The 22,046-nt window shown below is 50.8% G+C and overlaps 2 protein-coding genes across 4 annotated transcripts; one reads left to right on the forward strand and one right to left on the reverse strand.

Moving 5' to 3' along the window:
• Nucleotides 1-1,226: 1,226 nt before the first annotated feature.
• Nucleotides 1,227-17,723, forward strand: SMARCC2 (SWI/SNF related, matrix associated, actin dependent regulator of chromatin subfamily c member 2). Of its 2 annotated transcripts, none has more exons than XM_044678491.1 (29): nt 1,227-1,361; nt 1,744-1,863; nt 2,176-2,261; nt 2,981-3,062; nt 3,160-3,252; nt 3,893-3,962; nt 4,210-4,279; nt 4,548-4,623; nt 5,066-5,197; nt 5,290-5,405; nt 5,638-5,762; nt 6,448-6,507; nt 6,727-6,764; nt 7,050-7,180; nt 7,642-7,713; nt 8,519-8,632; nt 8,844-8,997; nt 9,632-9,724; nt 9,863-9,982; nt 10,119-10,181; nt 10,391-10,649; nt 10,841-11,002; nt 11,210-11,274; nt 11,491-11,626; nt 11,716-11,882; nt 12,450-12,584; nt 14,301-14,682; nt 15,195-15,623; nt 16,272-17,723. In XM_044678491.1, exons 1-29 carry the CDS (start codon nt 1,263-1,265, stop codon nt 16,343-16,345), a joined length of 3,723 nt encoding a protein of 1,240 aa, XP_044534426.1. In that variant the 5' UTR covers nt 1,227-1,262; the 3' UTR covers nt 16,346-17,723. The 2 variants fall into 2 exon arrangements, with proteins under 2 accessions (XP_044534426.1, XP_044534427.1); XM_044678492.1 differs by having other exon boundaries at nt 1,232-1,361; nt 15,195-15,278.
• A 464-nt stretch (nt 17,724-18,187) lies between these two features.
• MYL6 (myosin light chain 6) lies at nt 18,188-21,464 on the reverse strand. 2 transcript variants are annotated; one of them, XM_044678494.1, is made up of 7 exons: nt 21,334-21,464; nt 21,047-21,074; nt 20,094-20,237; nt 19,563-19,736; nt 19,386-19,463; nt 19,068-19,113; nt 18,188-18,394 (listed from the first exon to the last, which is right to left on the reverse strand). In XM_044678494.1, the coding sequence occupies exons 1-6, from the start codon at nt 21,334-21,336 to the stop codon at nt 19,085-19,087; spliced, it is 456 nt and encodes a 151-aa protein (XP_044534429.1). In that variant the 5' UTR covers nt 21,337-21,464; the 3' UTR covers nt 18,188-18,394; nt 19,068-19,084. The 2 variants fall into 2 exon arrangements, with proteins under 2 accessions (XP_044534429.1, XP_044534428.1); XM_044678493.1 differs by lacking the exon at nt 19,068-19,113 and having other exon boundaries at nt 21,334-21,459.
• Between the last annotated feature and the right edge of the window lie 582 nt (nt 21,465-22,046).

The following is a 22,046-nucleotide window of genomic DNA, read 5'->3' on the forward strand; positions in this document are numbered from 1 at the left end:
GAGAGAATACTTCGAAAGCGCTTTGCGAACCTGAAAGCGCTATGGAACTATCGGCTATTATTAACGCCATCATCTTCCTCTTTGTGGTTTATTGACCGTTCTCGGGAAGGCCGGGAGCCGGCCCGCGGGTGGGAGGGGGCCGAAGCCCGGATGCCCGGAGCCCGGGGGGCGGGGGCGGGGGCGGGCGTCGAGGAATCCCCCTGGCTTTGTGTAGGTCTGGGGTTGGGGGAAGAGCCCAAGAGCAGACCTCACAGGGAAGGCCGCCATCCTGCCCAGTGGCCGGGGAGGAGATCTAGCTGTTACCTGTCCGCTCTGCCTCCATATAAGGGGCTCTCATCGCCGGCTTTGGGAGCCCGAGGAGAGGGATTGTGCTTCTCTCCTTACCAGTTTACAGTGAAATAATGTTCCCTCCTGGCCGGGGCTTGGCTCGAGCTGCCAGGGCAGCTGGGATCAGTCTGCCTCCCCCTAAAAGGCTGGCCGGAGGAAAGCAGTGAACAAAAGGTTCCGGGAGTGTTATCTCCCCCTTCCCGGTCCTGTCCTTTGTCTGGAGGACTGCAGAGAGGCCAGAGAGCGGCCACCTTTCCGGGCTTCTCCTCAGGGCCCCCCCCCCTTTCTCCCCAGGGGGAAGGCCAGTTCGCATGGGGCTCGAGCCCTTCTCTGGGGGGTTCTGGCTTTCAGAAGTCTGCCGGGCCACCCTGTCTTGCTGCTGGAGCTCTGCTCAGCTCCTTCCTCAGGCTTCTGGATACACTGTGGCTACAAGCTAGCTGTGTCTCTTCCAGGTGTCAGAATCCTGACAGTCAGCTGCTGCTCTGCCCCCAGCGTGGGGCTATGCTTCCCAGCCGGGGACAACTCCTGACCTTAGGGAGGGAGACTGGGCTGGGGGCTTAGGCTGAGAATTCTGGGAGCTGGGGAGCCTTGGGTCATTTCCCTTTCCCTTGGGCCACCTCTCCTTCCCCTGAAGCTATTCCGGCTGCCTCCCTCTCAGCACCTAGAATGGGGAGGGCAGAAGGTTAAAAGAAATCCTAGAGGTTTCCTTTCCAATGGTTAAAGCCCAGAGTTCCTAGAGAGAAGTATTAGGTGGGGATGCTTGGAAAAGGCCCAGATGGTTGTGAGGCATCCGTGCTCCTCCCTCCCTCCCTTTGGAGGTTAGTAGACCATCTTTGCCTGCTGTTCCCCCTTAGCAGGATATTATAGGGAAGGTCTTCCTTACATCATTATCTTCTAGAGGCCTGAATGTACAACCAGACCCCGAAGGACTCCCCATGACAGTTGTGTTTGGCCTGCCTTTCTTAAGAAGCAATTTTGCTCAAGATTTTCATCTCTCTCCCTCCTCCTCCTCCACCAGCAAAGTTCCCTGTTCAGTGAGTTCCGAAGGGCTCTCCTTTCCTCCCTCCCTCTGGATTCCATAAAGCCTGTTGTGGCACTAAGATAAGAGGGTTCTGGCAGCTCACACTGCAGGGTAAAGCTGGAGAAAGAAAGAAATTCTTTCCTCTTGGGCACTCACCACTAAACCTCATGTATTTGCTGGCAGCAGAATTTTTACCTCCTGGAGCTGTTCCTACAACTAAGTGAAGGGGTCTCCTCTTCTCAGCCTTCTCTTCACAAATAGTTCTCAGGTCATTGTCTTTGGGGAGGCTTCCAGAATGTCTCCTTTTGATGGTACCACCCTTCTAGGGGCTTCTCTCTCAAGTTTAGGGATTATGGGAGATACAATGAGAGTCTTCTTGCTCCTTCTCTCCCTAGTATATCCAAGCTGAACCACCCACCAACAAGTCCCTGTCTAGCCTCGTGGTACAATTGCTACAATTCCAAGAGGAGGTCTTTGGCAAGCATGTGAGCAACGCACCACTCACCAAACTTCCGGTGAGTCTGCTAGGCCTGGGGGGTATCCTAGCCCCATTTGGGCCTGACCTATCTCACCCCTAGGCTAGTCTACTCTTACCTAGGGATTTGGGGGAAGGACCTAAAGGTTGGAGAAACACCTTTGGCTTAGGGGCAGTGATTATAGCTGTACTTTGCTTTCTGAAGATAAATGTGAATGAAGGCGGGAGGGAGCACACACACACACACACACACACACACACACACACACACACACACACTCTCTCTCTCACGAATGTCTCTTACCACTCCCTCTTTAGCAGCTTCTTCTCAACATCACTTCTGGTTTTGCAGATCAAATGTTTCCTAGATTTCAAAGCGGGAGGCTCCCTTTGTCACATCCTTGCAGCTGCTTACAAGTTCAAGAGTGACCAGGGATGGTGAGAGATCCTCAGTCTCTTCTTAGATTCAGTTTGATGGGAATTGGGCCACCCTGATCATCCAGTTTCAGTCTCTTTTTTTTAAACCTTTATCATCTATCTCAGAATAGGTTCCAAAGCCAAAGAGTGGTAAGAGCTAGGCAATTGGGATTAAGTGACTTGCCCAGGGTCACTGCCTGAAGTCAAATTTGAACCCAGGATCTCTGGGTCTCTAGGCCTGGCTTTCTATCTGCTGAGCCATCTAACTGCCTCCTTAACCCAGGGTCTTTGGAGGGATATGGCTAGGAATGCTAGTGATCATTTTATTGTGAGGGTGTCAATGGGCTTGACCTAATGGGAGAGCAGGGATTCTTTTGAGCTGTCTTTTTCTTTCTCCTTTAGACTAGATATATTTTTTACTTTCTGTTCTGAGAAGAATCTGTGCCCAGTTTGGGAGTGGGAGAAGGGCTAAGGTTTTCCCCCCTGGCAGCAAGGTGAGAAAACAAAACAGATGGACTAGCCAAAGGATTTAGCAGGAGGGTAGGCTTTCAGGGGTCTCTAGACATGAGAGCCTGAGAGGCTTTCAGACCAGCTGGCCTTGGGAACATGGGCTTGCCAGCTAGAGACTCTTTGCTCCTTGTTTAAATTCCCCAAGTTATGAAGTCATGTGTCCCTCCCACCCTCACCCCCATCCCCAGGCCTGGGCTATGCCACTCACTGGGCTCTTGCCTTTCCACAAGGCGGCGTTACGATTTCCAGAATCCATCCCGCATGGACCGAAATGTGGAAATGTTCATGACCATTGAGAAGTCCCTGGTGCAGGTATATCCAAGAATGGCCCATTTGGCCCCTTCCTTATCCCACAGGGAGAATTCAGAATGCTCCAACCCACCTGACTGTCTGCTTATCCTTTCTACAGAATAACTGTTTGGCAAGACCCAATATTTTCCTACACCCAGAGATTGACCTCAAGCTGCTAGGGAAACTGAAGGATATTATCAAAAGGCATCAGGTAAGTAGAGGGGCCTGAGGGACCCCTGTGAAATCCCATGATTCTTTCTTTTTTGAAGCTTTTTTCTTAAGAAGTAGCATTGAAGGACTTATATTTTCTGCCCCAAGACTAGTCCTTGCTGCTGGCTAGTGTTTCTCACTAGCTAAGGAAATAGGAAGAAGGAGTAACTCAAGACACTGAGCCTGTTCCAGGCTCTGTTCTGCCATAATTCTACTACCTTCTAGAGTTAGTGTTAGAACTTTATCATAGGAAGAAGACAGCGTGTGAAATGATTACATGAGCATTGAGCAAGTATTTGCAGCTAGGTAAATTGAATCTGAATTTTTTTCATTCAGAGCTTGTTTTCTTGGTAGGTTAGAAGTCTTTAAGTCCTAATAGGTTTTGCTTCACACCCCAATAAATACCTAGCTGCTTTCCTCTGTTGCTGAACTTGTAAATTTCTGGGGAGTTTAGACTAATACCATCCAAAGAAAATTATCTGCTGAAAGGCAAATCTGCCATTAAAGGATCCATTCAGAGTTGAGACTTGGCCCCTCATTTATTTTGGTCGCCACCTTGCTTCTTTCTATTAGCAGAAATCATTGAGAGTGAACCTGATTTACTTTTCCCTGCCTGATGTATTGCTGTATTCTGATCTTAGGGAACAGTCACTGAAGATAAGAACAATGCCTCTCACATAGTATGCCCTGTTCCTGGGAACCTGGAGGAAGGTAAGCTTCAACTTGACCCATACCCAGAGAAGCTTGCTGATTGGAGAGTGAGGAAGAGGACCTTTTCTCCTTCACTCAGAAAAAACTCCCTTGTAGAGGAAAAAGGACTTGGGGACTTTTCAGTCCCTGGGCCCCCAAAATGTTTCTGTTGCCAAATCTTCTGCTGAATCAGCTTAATCTCCGGATGATTTCCCTCACTTTCCTCCCATATTCCCAACTCATACTCCTTTCTTCTTTCTTCTCCCAGAGGAATGGGTACGACCAGTCATGAAGAGGGACAAACAAGTTCTTTTGCACTGGGGCTACTATCCTGACAGGTGAGAATCTGGCCCTGTCCCCTCAGGGGTTTTAGGAATATCATTCAGACTCAGACAGAGCATCTGCATGCAGCCCTCCTTGGTGGTTTAGATGGTAGCTAGATGGTGTAGAGGCATTCTGAAGCAGGGATCCTGGTTAGAGGGGTTTTCAGGTACCTTAGGAGCCCTTTGTCTTGACCTAGTTATTTGGAGCTTAAAGAATAAAAAGAAAAGTGTCTATAATTTTCTCCTCGTTTGTACAATGCCATGCTCTGTTTTCCTATGATAGTTATGACACCTGGATTCCAGCCAGTGAAATAGAAGCTTCTGTGGAAGATGCCCCTACACCTGAGAAACCAAGGAAGGTAACTAGCACAACCAACTTATACACATTTATTGAGCACCTACTGTGTTTGGTGCATTGGAGAATAAAAGAGGGAAAACAACCTGCTCTCTACTTTCTGATCTAATTAGGCAGCTGTGACAGGACAAAGGAGAGGCCCACGCAAAGGATTTCCATAAACTTGAAGGCTTAGGGAGGGATGGCTTAAAGCTCAGAATACACCTCTGTTGGACCTTGCAGGAAGAGAAGGATTTCAACAATTAAAGATGGAGACAGAATTTATTCCAGGCATAGAGGAAGATATTTGCCCTATGTGGGGTCCAGGATTGATTTTTGAGGGCAAATTAGAGGTTCTCTTGGCCTCCCTAGATTCAAACCTTTTGGGTTCATAAGTGTCCTGGGGCAAGCTGGGAAGCCCAAGAGGCCTTCCAGAGGCCTCAGAGAGCATGGTCTCTGCTCTACAGGTTCATGCAAAATGGATTCTGGACACGGATACTTTCAACGAATGGATGAATGAAGAAGACTATGAAGTGAACGATGACAAAAACCCTGTGTCCCGACGTAAGAAGATCTCGGCTAAGACGCTGACAGATGAGGTGAGATGCCTCACTGCTTCTTCCTGCTCTGATCATGCCTGTCCCTGTGAGGCAGAGACCTTCTAACATGAGTCCTGATTCCCCATCTCCAGGTGAACAGCCCAGATTCAGACAGGCGAGACAAGAAGGGCAGTAACTACAAGAAAAGAAAGCGTTCTCCTTCCCCCTCTCCGACCCCTGAAGCCAAAAAGAAAAATGCAAAGAAGGGGTATGTGACTGACTTCATTTCTGTCCATTGGCCCAGAGTAATCGCAGCTCACATTGGGTTTGTTAAAATGAAAGCCTCGTGCCTCCTTTCATGGTCCCATAGTGTGGGAAGCTTTCCTCAAACTTAGCACTCATCTTGAGGACGTTTTTCCTGCTTTTCTTTCCTACAAATCCTTCCAGGGACTCTTACTAAGCTGCGATTGGCCCCTTTCCCCTCTCTCTATCATATATAGGCCCTCAACACCTTACACTAAATCAAAGCGTGGCCACCGAGAAGAAGAACAAGAGGATTTGACCAAGGACATGGATGAACCCTCACCAGTCCCCAATGTGGAAGAAGTGACACTGCCCAAGACGGGTGAGTACTTGCCTCTCTGCCTAGCTTTCTGTCACCATGCCTAGACCTCTGTGCCTGAGTGTCCCCTAGAGAGAGCTGCTGCCTAGAGCTGTCATCCACACCAAGAACCCCAGCCCATTCAGGACTCCTTTGGATGGGAGCTGTGCTCTGGGGAGTAATCAGACCTAGTCCCTGCCATTCAAGGGTTTGTAGTCCTTAGGACAGACAGATGGACTGAGAAGAATCTCACAGAGAAGAGAATAAAGTTGTTGAGGCAAGTGCATTTTAGATCAAATTAGAATGAAAGAAGTTTTTTTTATCTAATTAAGTAAAATAGCATTAGGTGGGATTTGAGAAGTTACTGATGAAAGGGGCAGAGGCAGCTAGAGTGGATAGAGCACTGGACCTAGAATCAGGAAGACCTGAGTTCATATGTGACTTCAGACGCTTACTAGTTGTGTGACCCTGGACAAGGTACTTGACCTGTTTCTCTCAATTTCTTCTGTAAAATGGGGATTATAACAGCATCTACCTTTCAGGGTTATTGTAAGGCTCACATGAGATAGTATTTGTAAAGCATTTAGCACAGCACTTTGCACAGAATAGATGTATAATGCTAGCTACAATGATGATGATGATGATAAAAGGGAGAGGGCTTACTAGAAGCTGGAACTGTATAATAAATCATAGTTCCATCTCAATATAGTCAATACCAAGAAGGACTCAGAATCGGCACCAGTTAAAGGAGGCACCATGACTGACCTTGGTAAGGAGGGAGACTTGCAGGGATGAAGAACCTGAGGTTGGGAAGAGGGGTGGCTACCTTTGACAGGGGGAGGGAGAAGGGTATTTTAAGGGACTGGCTATCCCTTCTGCTCCAAGTGAGTCGAGTTTGCCTACCTAAGAGGATCCCTTGGGGGTGGTTTTTACTCATCTGTTCCTAGGAAATTAACCTTCCCTTCATGCCCAACATTTTTCATTCCAGATGAGCAGGAGGATGAGAGCATGGAGACTGCAGGCAAGGTGGGAAGATTAACAATAATAATAATAATAATAACAATAACACTAATAATAATATGGGAGGGATTACAAAGATTCTTCCTCTCCACAACAGTCTAGGGTCTGCCATCTAGCGCCAGTTGTAGCTGCTCTTCAAGCCTCTGACTCATAAAAGAGGGCCTGAAGCCCTTAGCTACGTGTCCCCCTTCCCTGTCCCAAATGTTCACCTCCCAAGATTGTGGGAGGAATGAGAGTTGGTACAAGGATGAAAGGGGGATGCTACATTGTCAGCAGTCTCCATGTTCCTAGGATGAGGATGAGAGCAGCACTGGCAACAAGGGCGAACAGGCCAAGAACCCGGACCTGCATGAAGACAACGTGACCGAACAGACCCACCACATCATCATCCCTAGCTACGCGGCCTGGTTTGACTATAATAGGTACTATATATCTCAATTTCTTGATGGTTCTTTTTCTTTCTAGTCTGCTGATATCTTCTGGAGCCCCTGCTCTAACCCAGATAGAAGATAACACTCTCTTGACCTGAAAGATTACCCAGCCTCACATGGTTGCCTCAGTCCATAGCCTTCTGGCCAATAAGATTAACACCCAACTTTTATCCTTCCTGCTGCAAATTTTGGCTGCTTTTTCCTCTGTTCAATTTGGTGGATTTGGAGTCAGGATTGTGACTTCAAGTCCATGTTCTGGTTCACTCCTTACTACTTATGTGACCTTGAACTAGTCACTTAATGTCCGTGGATCTCAGTTTCCTCTCATTCAGAATAGATGAACTCAGTGCTTAATGAATACCTTCTAGCTCTAAATCCTACAATTGAACCCTCTATAGTTTCTCTTTATCCACCAGTTCCTTCTTCTAAAACCTCCCTGCTTTCTTTTACAGCGTCCATGCTATTGAGAGGAGGGCTCTGCCAGAATTCTTCAATGGCAAGAACAAATCCAAGACTCCAGAGATGTAAGGAAACCTCAGCCTGTGCTTCCCCTACCTTCAGTATTAATACTTCAGTGCCAGGGCGTGGAATTTTTGGCCTGAGAGTGCTGTTTGGGGTTGATCTTGCCAATGGGTTTGAGTGGTACATTGTTGGGATTTCTGGAAGACTTCCTTAGTCCAAGTCCATGTTAATATTTGTTTGAAGTTCTTTTAACACTGGACAAGTCTCTAACAAGAACACAAAGACTCCAAGAGGGGAAACCACATGGAGTTTATTCTAAAGAGAAGATAGCTGGGGCAACTAGGTGGCTCAGGGGATAGAGCACTAGACCTGGTGTTGGACGGTACCTGGGGTCAGATTTGCCCTCAGACACTTCCTAAGTGGTGTGACCCTAAGCAAGTCACATAACCTCAATTGCATAATCCTTACTGTTCTTCTCTTCTGCCACACCAACTCTTTGATTAGATCATAAATTCCTATTTTGAAAAAATTATTTATAAAACAACGCATACCCTTTGATCTAGTAATATCGCTACTAGGTCTGTATTCTGGAGAGAGAAAAAAATTATTTATTTTTTACACTTACTAAGTATCCGGTTCCAAGACAGAAGGGGTGTAAGGGCTAGGTGATTGTGGTTAAGTGACTTGCCCAGGGTCACACAGCTAGGAAGTATCTGAGGCCACATTTGAGCCCAGGACCTCCCATTTCTAGTCTAGGCTCTCTATCCACTGTGCTACCTTTAGATCATAATCTTGTATTTGGTCTGACTTGTAGCCCTTTCACTTAACTTGTCTTTCCTTGTACCAAGCCTTCTTCCATTCTTTCAGCTACCTGGCCTATCGAAACTTCATGATCGATACCTACCGCCTGAACCCACAAGAGTACCTCACCTCCACTGCCTGCCGCCGGAACCTGGCAGGTGATGTCTGTGCCATCATGAGGTAGGACTTGTGATTGGTGAAAGAAGGTAGTGAGGATGTTGGTTTCCCTTGCCAGACTGAGTCCAGGTTGCCCTCAAGTGTCTGGGCAGAAGTAGAAACCCCAGGTAGATGGACTATTGGGAAAGAAGGGGAAGGCACAGAAAGAAAGCACTCCCTCTGCTTCTGGGAGTGCACTGCAATGACCTCTTTCTCTGCCTCCTGGCCCTTGCAGGGTCCATGCCTTCCTGGAACAGTGGGGTCTGATCAACTACCAGGTGGATGCAGAGAGTCGTCCAACTCCTATGGGACCCCCGCCTACTTCTCACTTCCATGTCCTAGCTGACACACCCTCAGGGCTAGTACCCCTGCAGCCCAAGACACCCCAGGTACGAGTGGGGTGCTAGAGGGACCAGGCTGAGGGGCCAACAAATGTGACTTTCCATTTCTGGTTTTGGGGAATGGGGAGATGGGTGGGCCCCGGGGTATTGTCAGAGTTCTACCTTCCTTTGGGAGGAATAAAGGGAACCAGGCAAGTCAGACCCCATGTGTTTAATAGCATCCTTTTGCCATGTGAACATGCAAAAAAAGAAAATTCCTTAGGGGCAGAATATCTAATACAGGAGACATACATGTATGGAAAAAAAAAGAGAGAGAGAAAAGAGCTCTCAGAGAGCTTTTAGAACATTTTCCTCATTAGGCATTTTAGCAGTTTCATTATAGCCCTTTGAGGAGAGTAAGGCAGGTAGACAGTCATCTCCATTTTACCTATAAAAAAGGCTTAGAGGTCAGTCACACATACATTTCAGAGAGACAGAACCACAAATAGAGGTCTCTTGACTCAGGTCAGTTCTCTAGAAACAGAGAACCATATATAAGTGAATATTATGCCAAATTCTTCATGTCAGTTCTGTGAGGGAATGAAGAGGCAACATTGCCATGGCAGGGAGAGCTGTCCCCACTTTCCATGTACTTCACACATTGAATCTGCCCAGCCCTGTGACGCCACACTTTGTCCACCAGGGCCGCCAAGTGGATGCTGACAACAAGGCTGGGCGAAAAGGCAAAGAGCTAGATGATCTGGTGCCGGAGACAGCTAAGGGGAAGCCAGAGCTGGTAGGTGGAGTGCAGCACCTTAGAAGGTTGGGCTATGGAAATATGAAGTGCTAAAATAGAGGGAAAGGAGCTCATGCAGGAGGCTCCTGTCCCCATTCTCACTCTACCCTGTCTTTGCTCAATCTTCCCTCATAACAGCAGACCTCAGCTTCCCAGCAAATGCTCAACTTTCCTGACAAAGGCAAAGAGAAACCAACAGACATGCAGAATTTTGGACTACGAACAGATATGTACACCAAAAAGAATGTACCCTCCAAGGTGTGAAACTTGGGGTGGAATTCAGAGACAGAGAGGGGAGGGACCAGCATCTGGATTGCCTGGCAATCAGTAATAGAAGCCTCCCTCATACAGATTCTGCCTTCTTTCCTTTTACCCTTCCCTATATCCCCTGTAGAGCAAAGCCGCAGCCAGTGCAACCCGAGAGTGGACAGAACAGGAGACACTACTACTTCTGGAGGTAACTGGGACATCGAGGGCACTGTGTCCTTTCTCCCCTTCCAGACTTTCCCTCTCACCTGCACTTGAGAACTCTCACAGCCAGAATTTAAATCATCAATCCATCAATAGATCAATCAACAAATGTTATATTTTAAATGGAGAATTTTAATTGGGCTGCCTGTAAAAGGAGTGCTGACAGGGCTAAGTCATGACTTTCCCCATTCCCAGGCACTGGAAATGTACAAAGATGACTGGAACAAGGTGTCGGAGCACGTAGGGAGTCGTACACAGGATGAATGCATCCTGCACTTCCTCCGTTTGCCCATTGAGGACCCATATCTTGAAGACTCCGAGGCCTCGCTGGGCCCCCTGGCCTACCAGCCTATCCCTTTCAGCCAGTCTGGCAACCCCGTCATGAGCACCGTTGCCTTCCTGGCCTCTGTGGTTGACCCCCGAGTGGCTTCTGCTGCTGCCAAGTCGGCCTTAGGTAATGTAGAGAAGGTGCCCTCTGCCTGTTCACACTAGCCCCACTGGCTTAGGGACAGCCCAGGCCTCCAGATGGTCGGGCTCTGCAGTCAGTAGTAGATGTACTGAACTTTCCCTCTGGGGTGGGGAAGACCCTTAAGGCCGTCAGATTTAATGATGTGAACCACCATGTGTCCTTTCTGGGTATTGCAGAGGAGTTCTCCAAGATGAAAGAGGAGGTTCCCACAGCCCTGGTGGAGGCCCATGTTCGAAAGGTGGAGGAAGCAGCCAAGATGACGGGCAAGGCAGACCCGTCCTTTGGTTTGGAGAGTAGTGGTATCGCAGGAACCACCTCTGATGAACCTGATCGGATTGGTAAGGATCCTGCCTTTCTGTGTCATTGTAGGCAGGCGATTCTGTCTTCTGTAGAGGCCTCTTATGAGACTTGTGAGGGATAATCTCTGCCCCTCCTTTGTTTATCCTCCCTCTGTGATTCTGACCAGCAGAATGGACAAATTGGAAGTCAATTTTAGACCCTACCTCTCTGGTCACATTTCTTGTTTTCTCTCTCTCCTCTTATAGAAGAAAGTGGAACTGATGAGCCTCGGGCAGAAAACCAGGCTGCAGAGGAAAAGAAAGAACCTAAGGTACAGCAGCTCTGGCTTCTTGGATTGGTGTTCTGGCTAGACCATGGGGCAGAGAGCAAGTGGAAACTAGTGTGAAGCATTGTAGGATATGTCTCATGTATCCCCAAATCAGCTTCTCTCAAGGCAAAGCAACATACAAGGTTCACATAAGATTCATTCTTCCACATGTATCCAGAGATTCCACTTCTGATTCTCTTTTTCTCTCTGGGACTTTAGGAACCTCGGGAAGGAGGAACTGCCACAGAGGAAGAAGTGAAGGATAAACCGAGTGAAGCACCCAAAAAGGAGGAAGAGAAGGGGAAGGAAGGGGATATGGAGAAAGAATCAGAGAAGAGTGATGGGGACCCCATGGGTGAGGCTTTGGGATAGGTGGGACAAGAGGCCAAGAGGGAAAGATGGTGACTCATAGAGCTCATTTAATCTTTGTTTTACAATTTCTAGTTGACCAGGAAAAAGAGAAAGAGCCAAAGGAAGGGCAGGAGGAGGTCCTAAAGGATGTGGTAGAGGCTGAGGGAGAAAGGAAAACCAAAGTGGAGCGGGACATTGGTGAAGGCAACCTCTCCACTGCAGCTGCTGCTGCTTTGGCAGCAGCTGCTGTAAAAGCCAAGGTGAGGCATTGACTTCAAATCACCAGAGCCTACATTGGGAATCTAGGCTCAGTCAGCCTGGTTGTCCAGGGGCCACTTTTGTTTTAGGTTCTCTGGAAAAGGAACTGACATTCTCTGCTTTCTCTTTACTGCTCACAAGAAATTCTTCTCTGGTCTTTCATCTCTTTCCTTTTTGCTACCATTAATAGAGATAGGGAATACTAGATGACCCAACTATTATATGTAGTGTACTTTAATTACTTCTCTACCCTAAATAATCTCTTTTCTTTCTTCCTTTTTAAAAAAAAAATCCTTTCTATCCTAGTAACAACTCTTAAGATAGAAGAGGCTAGACAAATGGGGTTAAATGACTTACTCGGGGTCACATATAGTGTTTGGTACTTTTCTTTGCTGTCCATCTCAATTTCTTCATATCTTTTTTTAGAATGTCGGACTCCATATAGGACCAGAACTGTGGCTAGGGTAGTTGGTGACCTCTTGGAGGCTGCCAGACTTTTTCTTGTCCTTATAATTTTTGAGATCTCCCCAGTGAATGGCTCTCAGTGTCCTCTTCTACCTTTCCCTCAGCACTTGGCTGCCGTTGAAGAGAGGAAGATCAAGTCCCTGGTGGCCCTGCTAGTAGAGACTCAGATGAAGAAGCTGGAGATCAAGCTTCGGCACTTTGAAGAGCTGGAGACTATCATGGACCGGGAGCGAGAGGCCGTGAGTAGCCTCCCCCAGGGACTCCGCAGGAGCTCTGGAAGTACCCCCATCATTGAGCCAGTGTTTCAGTTTAGGACAGAAAGTGAAGCTGCAGAGCAGAGAGAAAGCGGTGTCTGGCAGGGCTCCTGACAAGTGGAGAGTAGCCAAGGCCAGAGCAGGGGAAAGTCGACCCCAGGCAGCTAAGAGGAAAGTGAGGCAGTGGGTGTGAGAGTGCAGGTGAGTGAAGAAAGGGCCACGGGTTTGGGGGTGGAGAAAGGGCGGGGGGCTTGCTATCAAGAATGTGAGCAGGGGAAGGAACAGAAGGGGCTGCTGATGAAAGAGTGACCATGGGAAGGAACATATGGCCTTTGGGGGAGATAAAGGACCCATAAATGCAAATATTTTAATACAAATTAATACAGTAAATAGATGAATCCCAAGAAGACTTCAGAGAGTTCAGTTGAGCTCAGAATCAGGAACCTTAAGGCAAAATTTAGGTGCCACCTTCATGAAGCCCTTCCTGGTCCTGCGAGGGCCTTCCTTGCCAAAATATGCTGTATCTTTTGGGGACATACTTGTGTATGTATGTGTTACCCTTCTTGAGTTGAGAAATGGTTTCATTTTTGTTGTTGTAGCTCAACCACCAAAAACAGTATCTAGCACAGAGAAGGCACTTAATCAGTGTTTATGGATTGGTCTAGTGTAGCTTCCTGGGGTCAGGGAACTTTGAATTAGGTTTTGAAGAAGGGGATAAACAGCTGGACATGGTGTGCATATCTATAACCCCAGCTTCTGGGGAAGCCTTGGCTGCTGGTTCTCTGGAACTCTTAGAGTTTAGAGCTACAGAGGACTGGGCCAACTTGGTGTCCACACTAAGTCTGGGACCAATAGAGCCAGCCCCCAGGGGCTGGGGCCCACCAGGTTACCTAAAGAAAGGGGAAACTGACCCATGGTGGATGTGGAACAAGTTACAACTCCTATGTAGACCAGTAGGAGGATTGGGCCTATGAGCAGCCCCTTGTACTCCAGTCTTGGGAAGATGAGGAAACCTAGGCTGAGAGAGAGAAGAAGGAAAGGGGGTGAGGAGGGGGGAGGGGGGAGGGGAGAGAGAGGGAGAGACAAAAGGAGGGAGGGAGGGAGAGGTAGGAGGGAAGGAGGGGAGAGGGAGGGAGAGAGGTGGGAGGGAGGGGAGAGAGAGGGAGGAAAAAGAGGGATAGAGGAGGGATCGAGACGGGGAGGGAGGGGGAGGAGGGACAGAGAGGGTGGAAGGGAAGACAGGGAGGGAGAGAGAGAGAGAGAGAGAGAGAGAGAGAGAGAGCTGAGAATAGCAAAGAGTAGTTACATACACAAGGTGGTATGCCAGTTAGCTGAGTGAGGCTGAGGAAGCCATCTATTCATTTCTTTGATCATTCCACAAATATTACCATCCTTGTGCAGAGTCCTGTGCTAGGTACTGGGTGAGACCTGATCCCACCTTCCTTAGAGCTTGGGGAGGGAGCCTAGTTGGGGAGGAGAGACTGTATCTATATGCTATAATGTACCCATAAGCACCTTGAAGGGAGATACTCTGGAAATCAAGCATAGGGATTTGGGTTTGGTTTGACCTAACAAATATGAAACCATGGTGGGGTAATCTAACTGGTGTTTAGTGGCTGGGGAGAAACCAAATGAGGGTGGCAAGGTGTTGCTTCTGCTGCCTCCTGAGCTGGCCTAATGATGCCCAAATAACATTGACAGCTGGAATACCAGAGGCAACAGCTTCTGGCTGACAGACAAGCCTTCCACATGGAACAGCTGAAGTACGCAGAGATGAGGGCACGGCAGCAGCACTTCCAGCAAATGCACCAACAGCAACAGCAACCTCCCCAAAACTTACCCCCCGGCTCCCAGCCAGTTCCATCCACAGGAGCCTCTGTGCCACCCCCTGCCCACAGCTTGGCTGTGGCTCCACCCTCTGTGGCCCCTACTCCTGCTGGCACTGGAGCCCCTCCTGGTGGCTTGGCCCCCACTGAACAGATGGGACAGACAGGGTCAGCCTCAGGGTCACAACAGCTACAGCCAGCCGGAGCTCCCCAACCTGGGACTGTGCCACCTGGAGCACCCCCCACTGGACCCCATGGTGAGTTATCAGTTTATGTCCTGGAACTTCTTGACTTGATAATGGTGGAGAGATTGTGGCACATTTGAGGCCTGTGTCCTCTGGGCATAGCGTACTGATGTTGGGGAACTCTGACCGCTAGCCAAATAGTTAAGGCTGCCCTCTTTAGAGGTCACTCCCTGGCAAGTACTTTGTCCTGACATTTGACAGCACCCACTTTGAAAACCGAATAATAATAGACATTTTCCTGACATTTCATTATTATTTCTATGTATCTTGAGACAGTAACTTTTGCTAGCTGTGTAAATGTGATTATCTCCATTTTACTGATGAGGCAATGGAGACTCCGAGGAGCCAAGAACCCTATTTGACTCTAACACGTTCTTTACTCTGTAATACTGTGGAAGGGAGTCGTGTGGAGATATCTGTCCTGCGTCCTCCATGCAGCACAGAAGAGAATAAGGTTTCTTGGCCAAGCAAACTGAGTAGGAAATGAGTTTTTAACTCTTGACATGCTCTTCTTTCTTTTCTAGGCCCCTCACCGTTCCCCAGCCAACAAACTCCTCCCTCAATGATACCAGGGGCAGTGCCAGGCAGTGGGCACCCAAGTGTGGCCGGTAATGCTCCTTTGGGTTTGCCTTTCAGCATGCCACCTCCTCCTCTTCCTCCTCCTCCATCATCCATCATCCCATTTAGTAGCCTAGCTGATTCCATCAATATTAACCTCCCTCCTCCTAACCTGCATGGGCATCACCACCATCTTCCGTTTGCCCCGGGAACCCTCCCCCCACCTAACCTGCCTGTGTCCATGGCGAGCCCTCTACATCCTAACCTGCCGGCGACTACCACCATGTCATCCTCCTTGCCTCTCGGGCCAGGGCTGGGATCCGCTGCGGCCCAGAGCCCTGCTATTGTGGCAGCTGTTCAGGGCAACTTCATGCCCAGTGCCAGCCTGCTGCCAGGTGAGAAGGGACAGGACGGGACTTGGGGGGAGAAAGGGTGACATGAGGGAATATGGGGGAGAATCAGGGACAAATAGGAAGGTCAGTGACTCACTAGAGCTTCCCGTCCCTTGCTGCACCCTGACTGGTAACATCAAACATAGAAGAAGGGGACCCTCTAATGCTCCTCTGCCAGCCCTCAGACTGGGAGCCCAGCCTGCCCAGGGCTGGGATGCTGCTGTAACAGTTGGCATGAAGAGGGTCAGAGAGGGGCCATGTTGCAAAGCACCCTCACTGTGGACACAGATATGTTACTAACTTGCATGACCAGCATCTCAAATGCATGTTTATTTTGTGGCCAAATGGTCCCATATGTGCAACCCTTGACCCTGTCATGAGAGATTTGGGCTCCTCAAGCTTAAAGGCTGAGAAGACATGCTTAGGGTTGCCCTGGATCACTTACTAGATTGCCCAGGGAAGAAAGGGAAAGCCTGGGGGAACAAGAGCCTTCCCTGTTATTAGGTAACAATCTGAGAGCAAAGTATGTAGCGGGTATCTCACACATCCCTGGCAAGCTCCATCCCTGTGTTGGGGATTTGGCTGTCAGTAACGGCCCAAATGGGAGTCTTGTCTTTTAGACGAGCTGATTCATCCGCCTCTTTTTCACAGACCCAGGCACCCCGATACCCCCAGACCCTACAGCTCCTAGCCCTGGCACGGTGACCCCAGTGCCACCGCAGTGAGGAGCCAGCAGGACACCTCTTCTCTGCCCATTCCCGGTTTGGAGACTTGGCCTCCTGGAACCGCCTGCCCACCCCAAGGGACAGAATGTGCTGCCTCCCCCAAACCCTTTACAAGGTGGACCTCTCCCCGCCTGGACAACCCAGCACTACGTAAGGAAAGGCCTCTTCCCCTTCCCTACCATGCCCGTTTGTGCCTCACAGGCATAAATTTGCTATCTGATTGTATGAAGATTTGTATTTAAGAGAGATTTACTGATGTCTGGGGCAGGCACTAGGAGAGCACAGCCCAGGGATGGGGGGCTAGTAGGGAGTTGTTGGCTGTGGGTACTTAGACCAGGTTCTGATTAACCACTTCTGGGGCACCGCCCCCTCTTAATGCAGCTTTGTGGAATTCTTTTTAAGAGAAAATAAATTCAAACACTTTTAAAAGGAAAGAAGGAAAGGGAGAGGAAACCCACCCATTAACGCTTTCCCTCTTCTCTTCCTCCAATGCAAAAGAAAGGTTGAAGGGGATGCGATGGATCGACAAGAGCAGGGCGAGAGCTAGAGGGAACTCTAGAGGGAGACAGTAGCCTCTGGGCTCCCCACCCTTTCCCTAGCTTCAGCACCCCAACTCTTGTGAGGTCCCGTCAGTCCTCTCCCCAGATCATTGAGAATAAACTGCTGCTGCTGCTTCCTCAGATAATGTCACTGTTTTAGGCCCTCCCTCCTGTCCCCAGCTAGGCAAATCCCTCTAAATGTTAGTTTTGTTTGTGTTTTTTTTTAATTGGCTGCTTAGAGTGTGAGTATGAGTGCATGTGTGTGTGAGTGTGAGTGTGAGTGTTTGGGGGGGGGCAGGTGGGCGGGGAAAGGCCCCTTGGGGATTTAGAGCTCTTCAGAAGATGCTCGGGAGGAGGGGCCAGAGTCTGCATCCCAGCTGCCTAAACTTAAATGAGGGGATGAAAGGCAGAGTTGACAGAAGATGGAATGTTTTGAAAACCTGAAATGAGAATGAAAAAAGAAAGCACTTAAGCACCTCCCTCCTGTGATCTCAACCCTTCCCCTCTCCGAGAGCACCAGAAGCATTCAATTCTCCAAGTGATCCATCATCTCTGGAACCTGGGGCTGCAGGGAGGAAAGTGGGGTGTCCTGGGGAGCCAAGGGCTCCTGCCAGCAGCTCTCCCACTGAGTTCTTGCTTCATCCTGGATATAAAAGCAAGCTGACTTGGATCTACCCTCCTCCTGGAGCCAGCTCCCCCCTCCCCACCCCCAGCCTCTTTGACAATGTACCCACACTTACTCTTCCCCTCCTGTCTGTGGCTCAGCACCTTCTCCTGTTAAAAAGTCTTCTGTAAATTTCCTTTTTTTTTTTATAAATTAATTTTGCTTTTCACTTCCATCTTGTGGTTCCTGCTGTGTTATGTTCCTTGACTTTCCTTGCGGGCTGGACCCGGATCTGACTTGTTCCCTTGCCCACTTTCCTGGGGCTCCCCAGCCCAGGGCAGAATGGCTTCGGCCTCAAAATAGACGCATGAGCATGGAGCCCCTCCCAAACTGAAGTTTAGTTTCCTTGAACCTTTTAGGGACTAAAGGCTTTCTTCCTTCCCATATTAGGGGATCCAGGAACTCAAGACTGCCATTTTCTGGGATCTGAGAACTTTGAAGGCATATCTAGCTTCCTAGGCAGTTGTGGGGTGGGGGTGTGGTGAGAACAATTCGAGGGACAGAAATGAGGCCCCAATAGGAGGGATGGCCCATCCACCTTGGCTTCACTTACCCCTTGGGCTGCTGTCCTGGCAGGGAAAGTAGGCACCAACACTCCGCCTTCTCCCTGACTGCCCAAAGAACAAACCAGACACAAAGGAGCAGTAGCAAGTTTATTGGGTGACAGCAGAGCAAAAAATCCAGAGGGGACATGTGGCAGGGCTTGGGAGTAGGGATGTTGGTGGCCCCCAAAATGTACTCAGTCGCATCAGGGGCCAGAGGATGATTTTCACACTGAGAAAGTTAGGGGGTGCAAGGTGGAAAAGGGGCGCTGTTCTCAGCCATTCAGCACCATCCGCACTAGCTCTGTGGAGACAGAAAAGGGGGTGAGCCAGAGAGCAAGCAGAGGGTGGAGGGGCTAGCTAAGGGTGTGGGGCATGTAGACACCTGAGGTGGCAGGAGTGGAAATGTCCCCAAGGGCCACCCTGGGGTGATTGCACCTAGGAGGTCTGACTGGGCCCCATTGCCCCAGCTTCCCTCCCAAAGCTTGTTAGTCCCCACCCCCCACCCCCCCAGCAGCAAGGACACAGCAGAGGTAGGAGGCACCCACCCCCCAACCCTAACTACCACCTCTAGGCACTGTCAGTCCCGGGCAGGGGAAAGAGCAAAACATGGTGGCTTTATTTGGGAGGAGGGGAGAGCGCCTCCAAGCTGTCCGGCAAAAGGGAAGAGCAAAGGATTCAACTTAGCAGGAGCTGGACGGGCATCCCTCCCCCATCACCAAAACCCTTCCAGGGAGATGGACAAGGGCAAGATAGCACCCTGAAGTAAGACTGTCCCAGGCCGGGGGGGGGGGGGTGCCAGGCACTGGGGACCAGGGAGGACACCCACAGTCTTCCTTTATGCAGGGACACTAGCCAACCCTTCTCTATCACACAGGTCCATGCAGAAGCATGCCAGGGGGGCAGAGGCAGGGGACAAAGAGCAAACAGAAAGGAGACACGGGAGGGGAGGGAGGAGAGGCTGGGAGGAGCCGTACCCGCCCCACGGGGCCCTTCACCCCGACAGGATATGCCTCACAAACGCTGCAGGAAGGAAGAGACATCAATGGTGAAGACGAGACACACACAGGGTGGTGGGGCATCACACAGGGATGTGAGGGCAGACAGTCTTAGTCCTGTTAACCTGCATCCCTCACCCCCAGCTCTCCTCCTGCTCCTGGGACTTGAGGGACCCTGGCCCGCCTCCAGGTTCTGCCCCCATCTTCTCTCCTGGTCCTCAGTCCCAGGGGGCGAGGTGGCACTGATGGGTAACCCTCCCTCCGCCCCCTTCCTGACCTGAGGAGCTGCACCCTCACCTTCGTAGTTGATACAACCGTTGCTGTCCTCATGGCCCGCCACCAACACCTCCACTTCTTCCTCCGTCATCTTCTCACCTGCAGAGAGGGGAGTGGACTCTCAGGGCAGCGACAGGGGCGGAAGGAGGGATGAAGCCAACACTGTGGGTTTGGGGGGTTTGGGGGGGGGGCACTTACCCAGGGTGATGAGGACATGGCGGATTTCAGCCCCCATGACGGTGCCGTTCCCTTCCTTATCGAACACCCGAAGCCCCTCTACGTAGTCCTCATACGTGCCCTGGTCCTTGTTCTTCGCCACCGTCTGCAGCATTGGCAGAAAGTGCTCAAAGTCCAGCACCTTTACATTCATCTCTGGCCCAGAGAACCAGGAGAAGAGTTAGCCCCGGTGGCAGCCCAGTGGCCATTTCCCAGACTCCCTAGGCTGAAGGGAACCCCAAGCAGCACCCCTCCTGGTCTCTTTTCCATCACAGCCATGTCCCAGTGTAGCCTCCCAGGAGGATCTAGAACCCTCCAACAGCCCTACAGCCCGCCCCAAACAGGAGAGCAGGATAGCAGACTCCACAACTGACACTGACAGTCCTGGATTGTCTCCCTCCAACTGCGGCCAACAAGAGCCTTGTGGGGCATGGGAGGGGGGGGAGTTTCCCCTAGATCTGCATTTTTGGAGAAGTCCTCAGTGCACCCCCAAGTCATTCTGGGCACTCTCACCGTCGCTCTTGGGATTCCCCAGGACCTTGAGCACCTCAGCATTGGTAGGGTTCTGGCCCAGGGCCCGCATCACATCCCCACACTGGCTGTACAAGATCTTCCCATCCCCAGTCCGGTCAAAGAGCTGGAATGCCTCCTTGAACTCTGTCAAAAACGGGGGCAGATATCCCAGCCTGCATCTCGGGGTTCTGCACCCACTCGCTTTGGCCGGGAGGAAAACAAACTCTGGCGTAACTCAACCTTCCCCGGTCTGCTTTCACTTCTGCTCAGGTTTCCCATAGAAGTTCCGGGCCCGGCTCTGCCCTGGGCCGGGGGCCCTCGTCTCCCCAGTAGCCCTCCCTCTCTCCCCGCCCCCTCGAGCCCGCCTACACTCACTCACTCACTCACTCACTCACTCACTCACTCACTCACTCACTCCAACGAGGAATGCGCCACCGCCCAGGCCGGGTTCCAGGCCTTATAAGGAAGTAGGTGCAGCCCAGGGCTCAGGACATCCCAAAGGACCCCGACCCCCATTCCAGGAGGACTAGGGGCTTCGAGCTCCCTCCCAAGCTCCCGGGCCCCGCAGACGTCCCTCACCCTCCTCCACCCTTCCCCCAAGCCCAAGCAGCACACTGGGCAGGGCGGACACAGGGGAACGGCAAGAATGGGGAAGAGTGGACGGAAGTCAGTGAACAAGGGGGAAGGCGAGAGCAGGCGCCCGATCCCCGCGGCCCAAATCGGCACGGCACACCCAAGGGTTAGGTCTTAACACACCAGCACCCCAAGACCAACTCACCCAGTGCTTAGGGCTCGAATCTAGAGGAGGGGGAGGGAAGGAGGAGGAGAAGGAGGAGGAAGGGAGAGGAGAGGAGAGGAGAGAGTGAGAGAACTCGGAGGAAACCAGCAGGAGAAAGGACGGACACCCCGAGGGGGAGAGCCTTGGAACAGATGTCGGCACTTGGGGGGCTCACCTGCCGTCTGGTCTTCCGTGAAGTCACACTGTGGCCCAACAGAGAGGAGGAGAGGTCAGCCTCCAGGATTCGCACCCCGCGGCGCCCCCCGCCCACCTCCCACAGCTTCCAACCCCTCAGCAGCAAAATGAGGCCCATCGGGCCAGCGGCCCCCAGGGAGCGACAAGCCCCGAGTCTGCGCCCCCCACCTGGCCCCACCCCAAAAGATTCAGGAACCCAGGCGACCTTGGCCCCCCGGCCTCTGCCCAGCTTCTCCCCAGGCTTTCTGCCCTTCTCCAGGGCCCCACCATTTTGGTCCTGCAGCGCGGGGATACTGCTGATACTGATATTGATGAAGCTGCTGCTGGCGTGTGCTGCTGCCGCGGCTGAGGCGGGGGCTAATGCTGCTGCTGCTGCTGCTGCTGCTTTTGCTGTAATGGCTCCGGCCCTCTCCCCACCTCCAATCTGCCCTTGACGTCACCCTCTACAAAATTAGCCAATCAGAGGCCTTGCCTGAGGTTCATGCAGATGAGCCACTGGGTTATTCAGTAGCAGGTCGAAGCTCAGGCATTCGCGGACATTCTCGGAGGAAGAAGAGAAAGCAGGCTTGGAAGCGGCTCCTCCCCCGGGGGCGGCACCGGAAACTCTGGCGCTCTCCCGGCTTCCCACCTTCTGCTGGGCGGGGAAAAATCCCTGAACTTGGACGCTTGGACTCAGCTGGACATCTGATTCTGAGCCGCAGGGTCTCAGTTCAAACTCGGTGTGTCTCCGATGTGTGTCTCCCTCTGTGTGCGCGTGTAGTCCTTTGTGTCTCTCCCTCTCTACTTCTGTCTCTGTCTCCCTCTCTCTCTCCCTGTCTCTATGTCTCGGCTCTCTTTTTCTTTCCTTTTTTTCTCTTTTTTCTCTGTTTCTCATTTTCTCTTTCTCTCTCTTCCTTCCTTCCTTCCTTCCTTCCTTCCTTCCTTCCTTCCTTCCTTCCTTCCTTCCTTCCTTCCTTCCTTCCTTCCTTCCTTTCTTTCTT

Source organism: Gracilinanus agilis, chromosome 5 (genome assembly GCF_016433145.1).
Source record: "Gracilinanus agilis isolate LMUSP501 chromosome 5, AgileGrace, whole genome shotgun sequence".
Lineage (NCBI taxonomy): Eukaryota > Metazoa > Chordata > Mammalia > Didelphimorphia > Didelphidae > Gracilinanus > Gracilinanus agilis.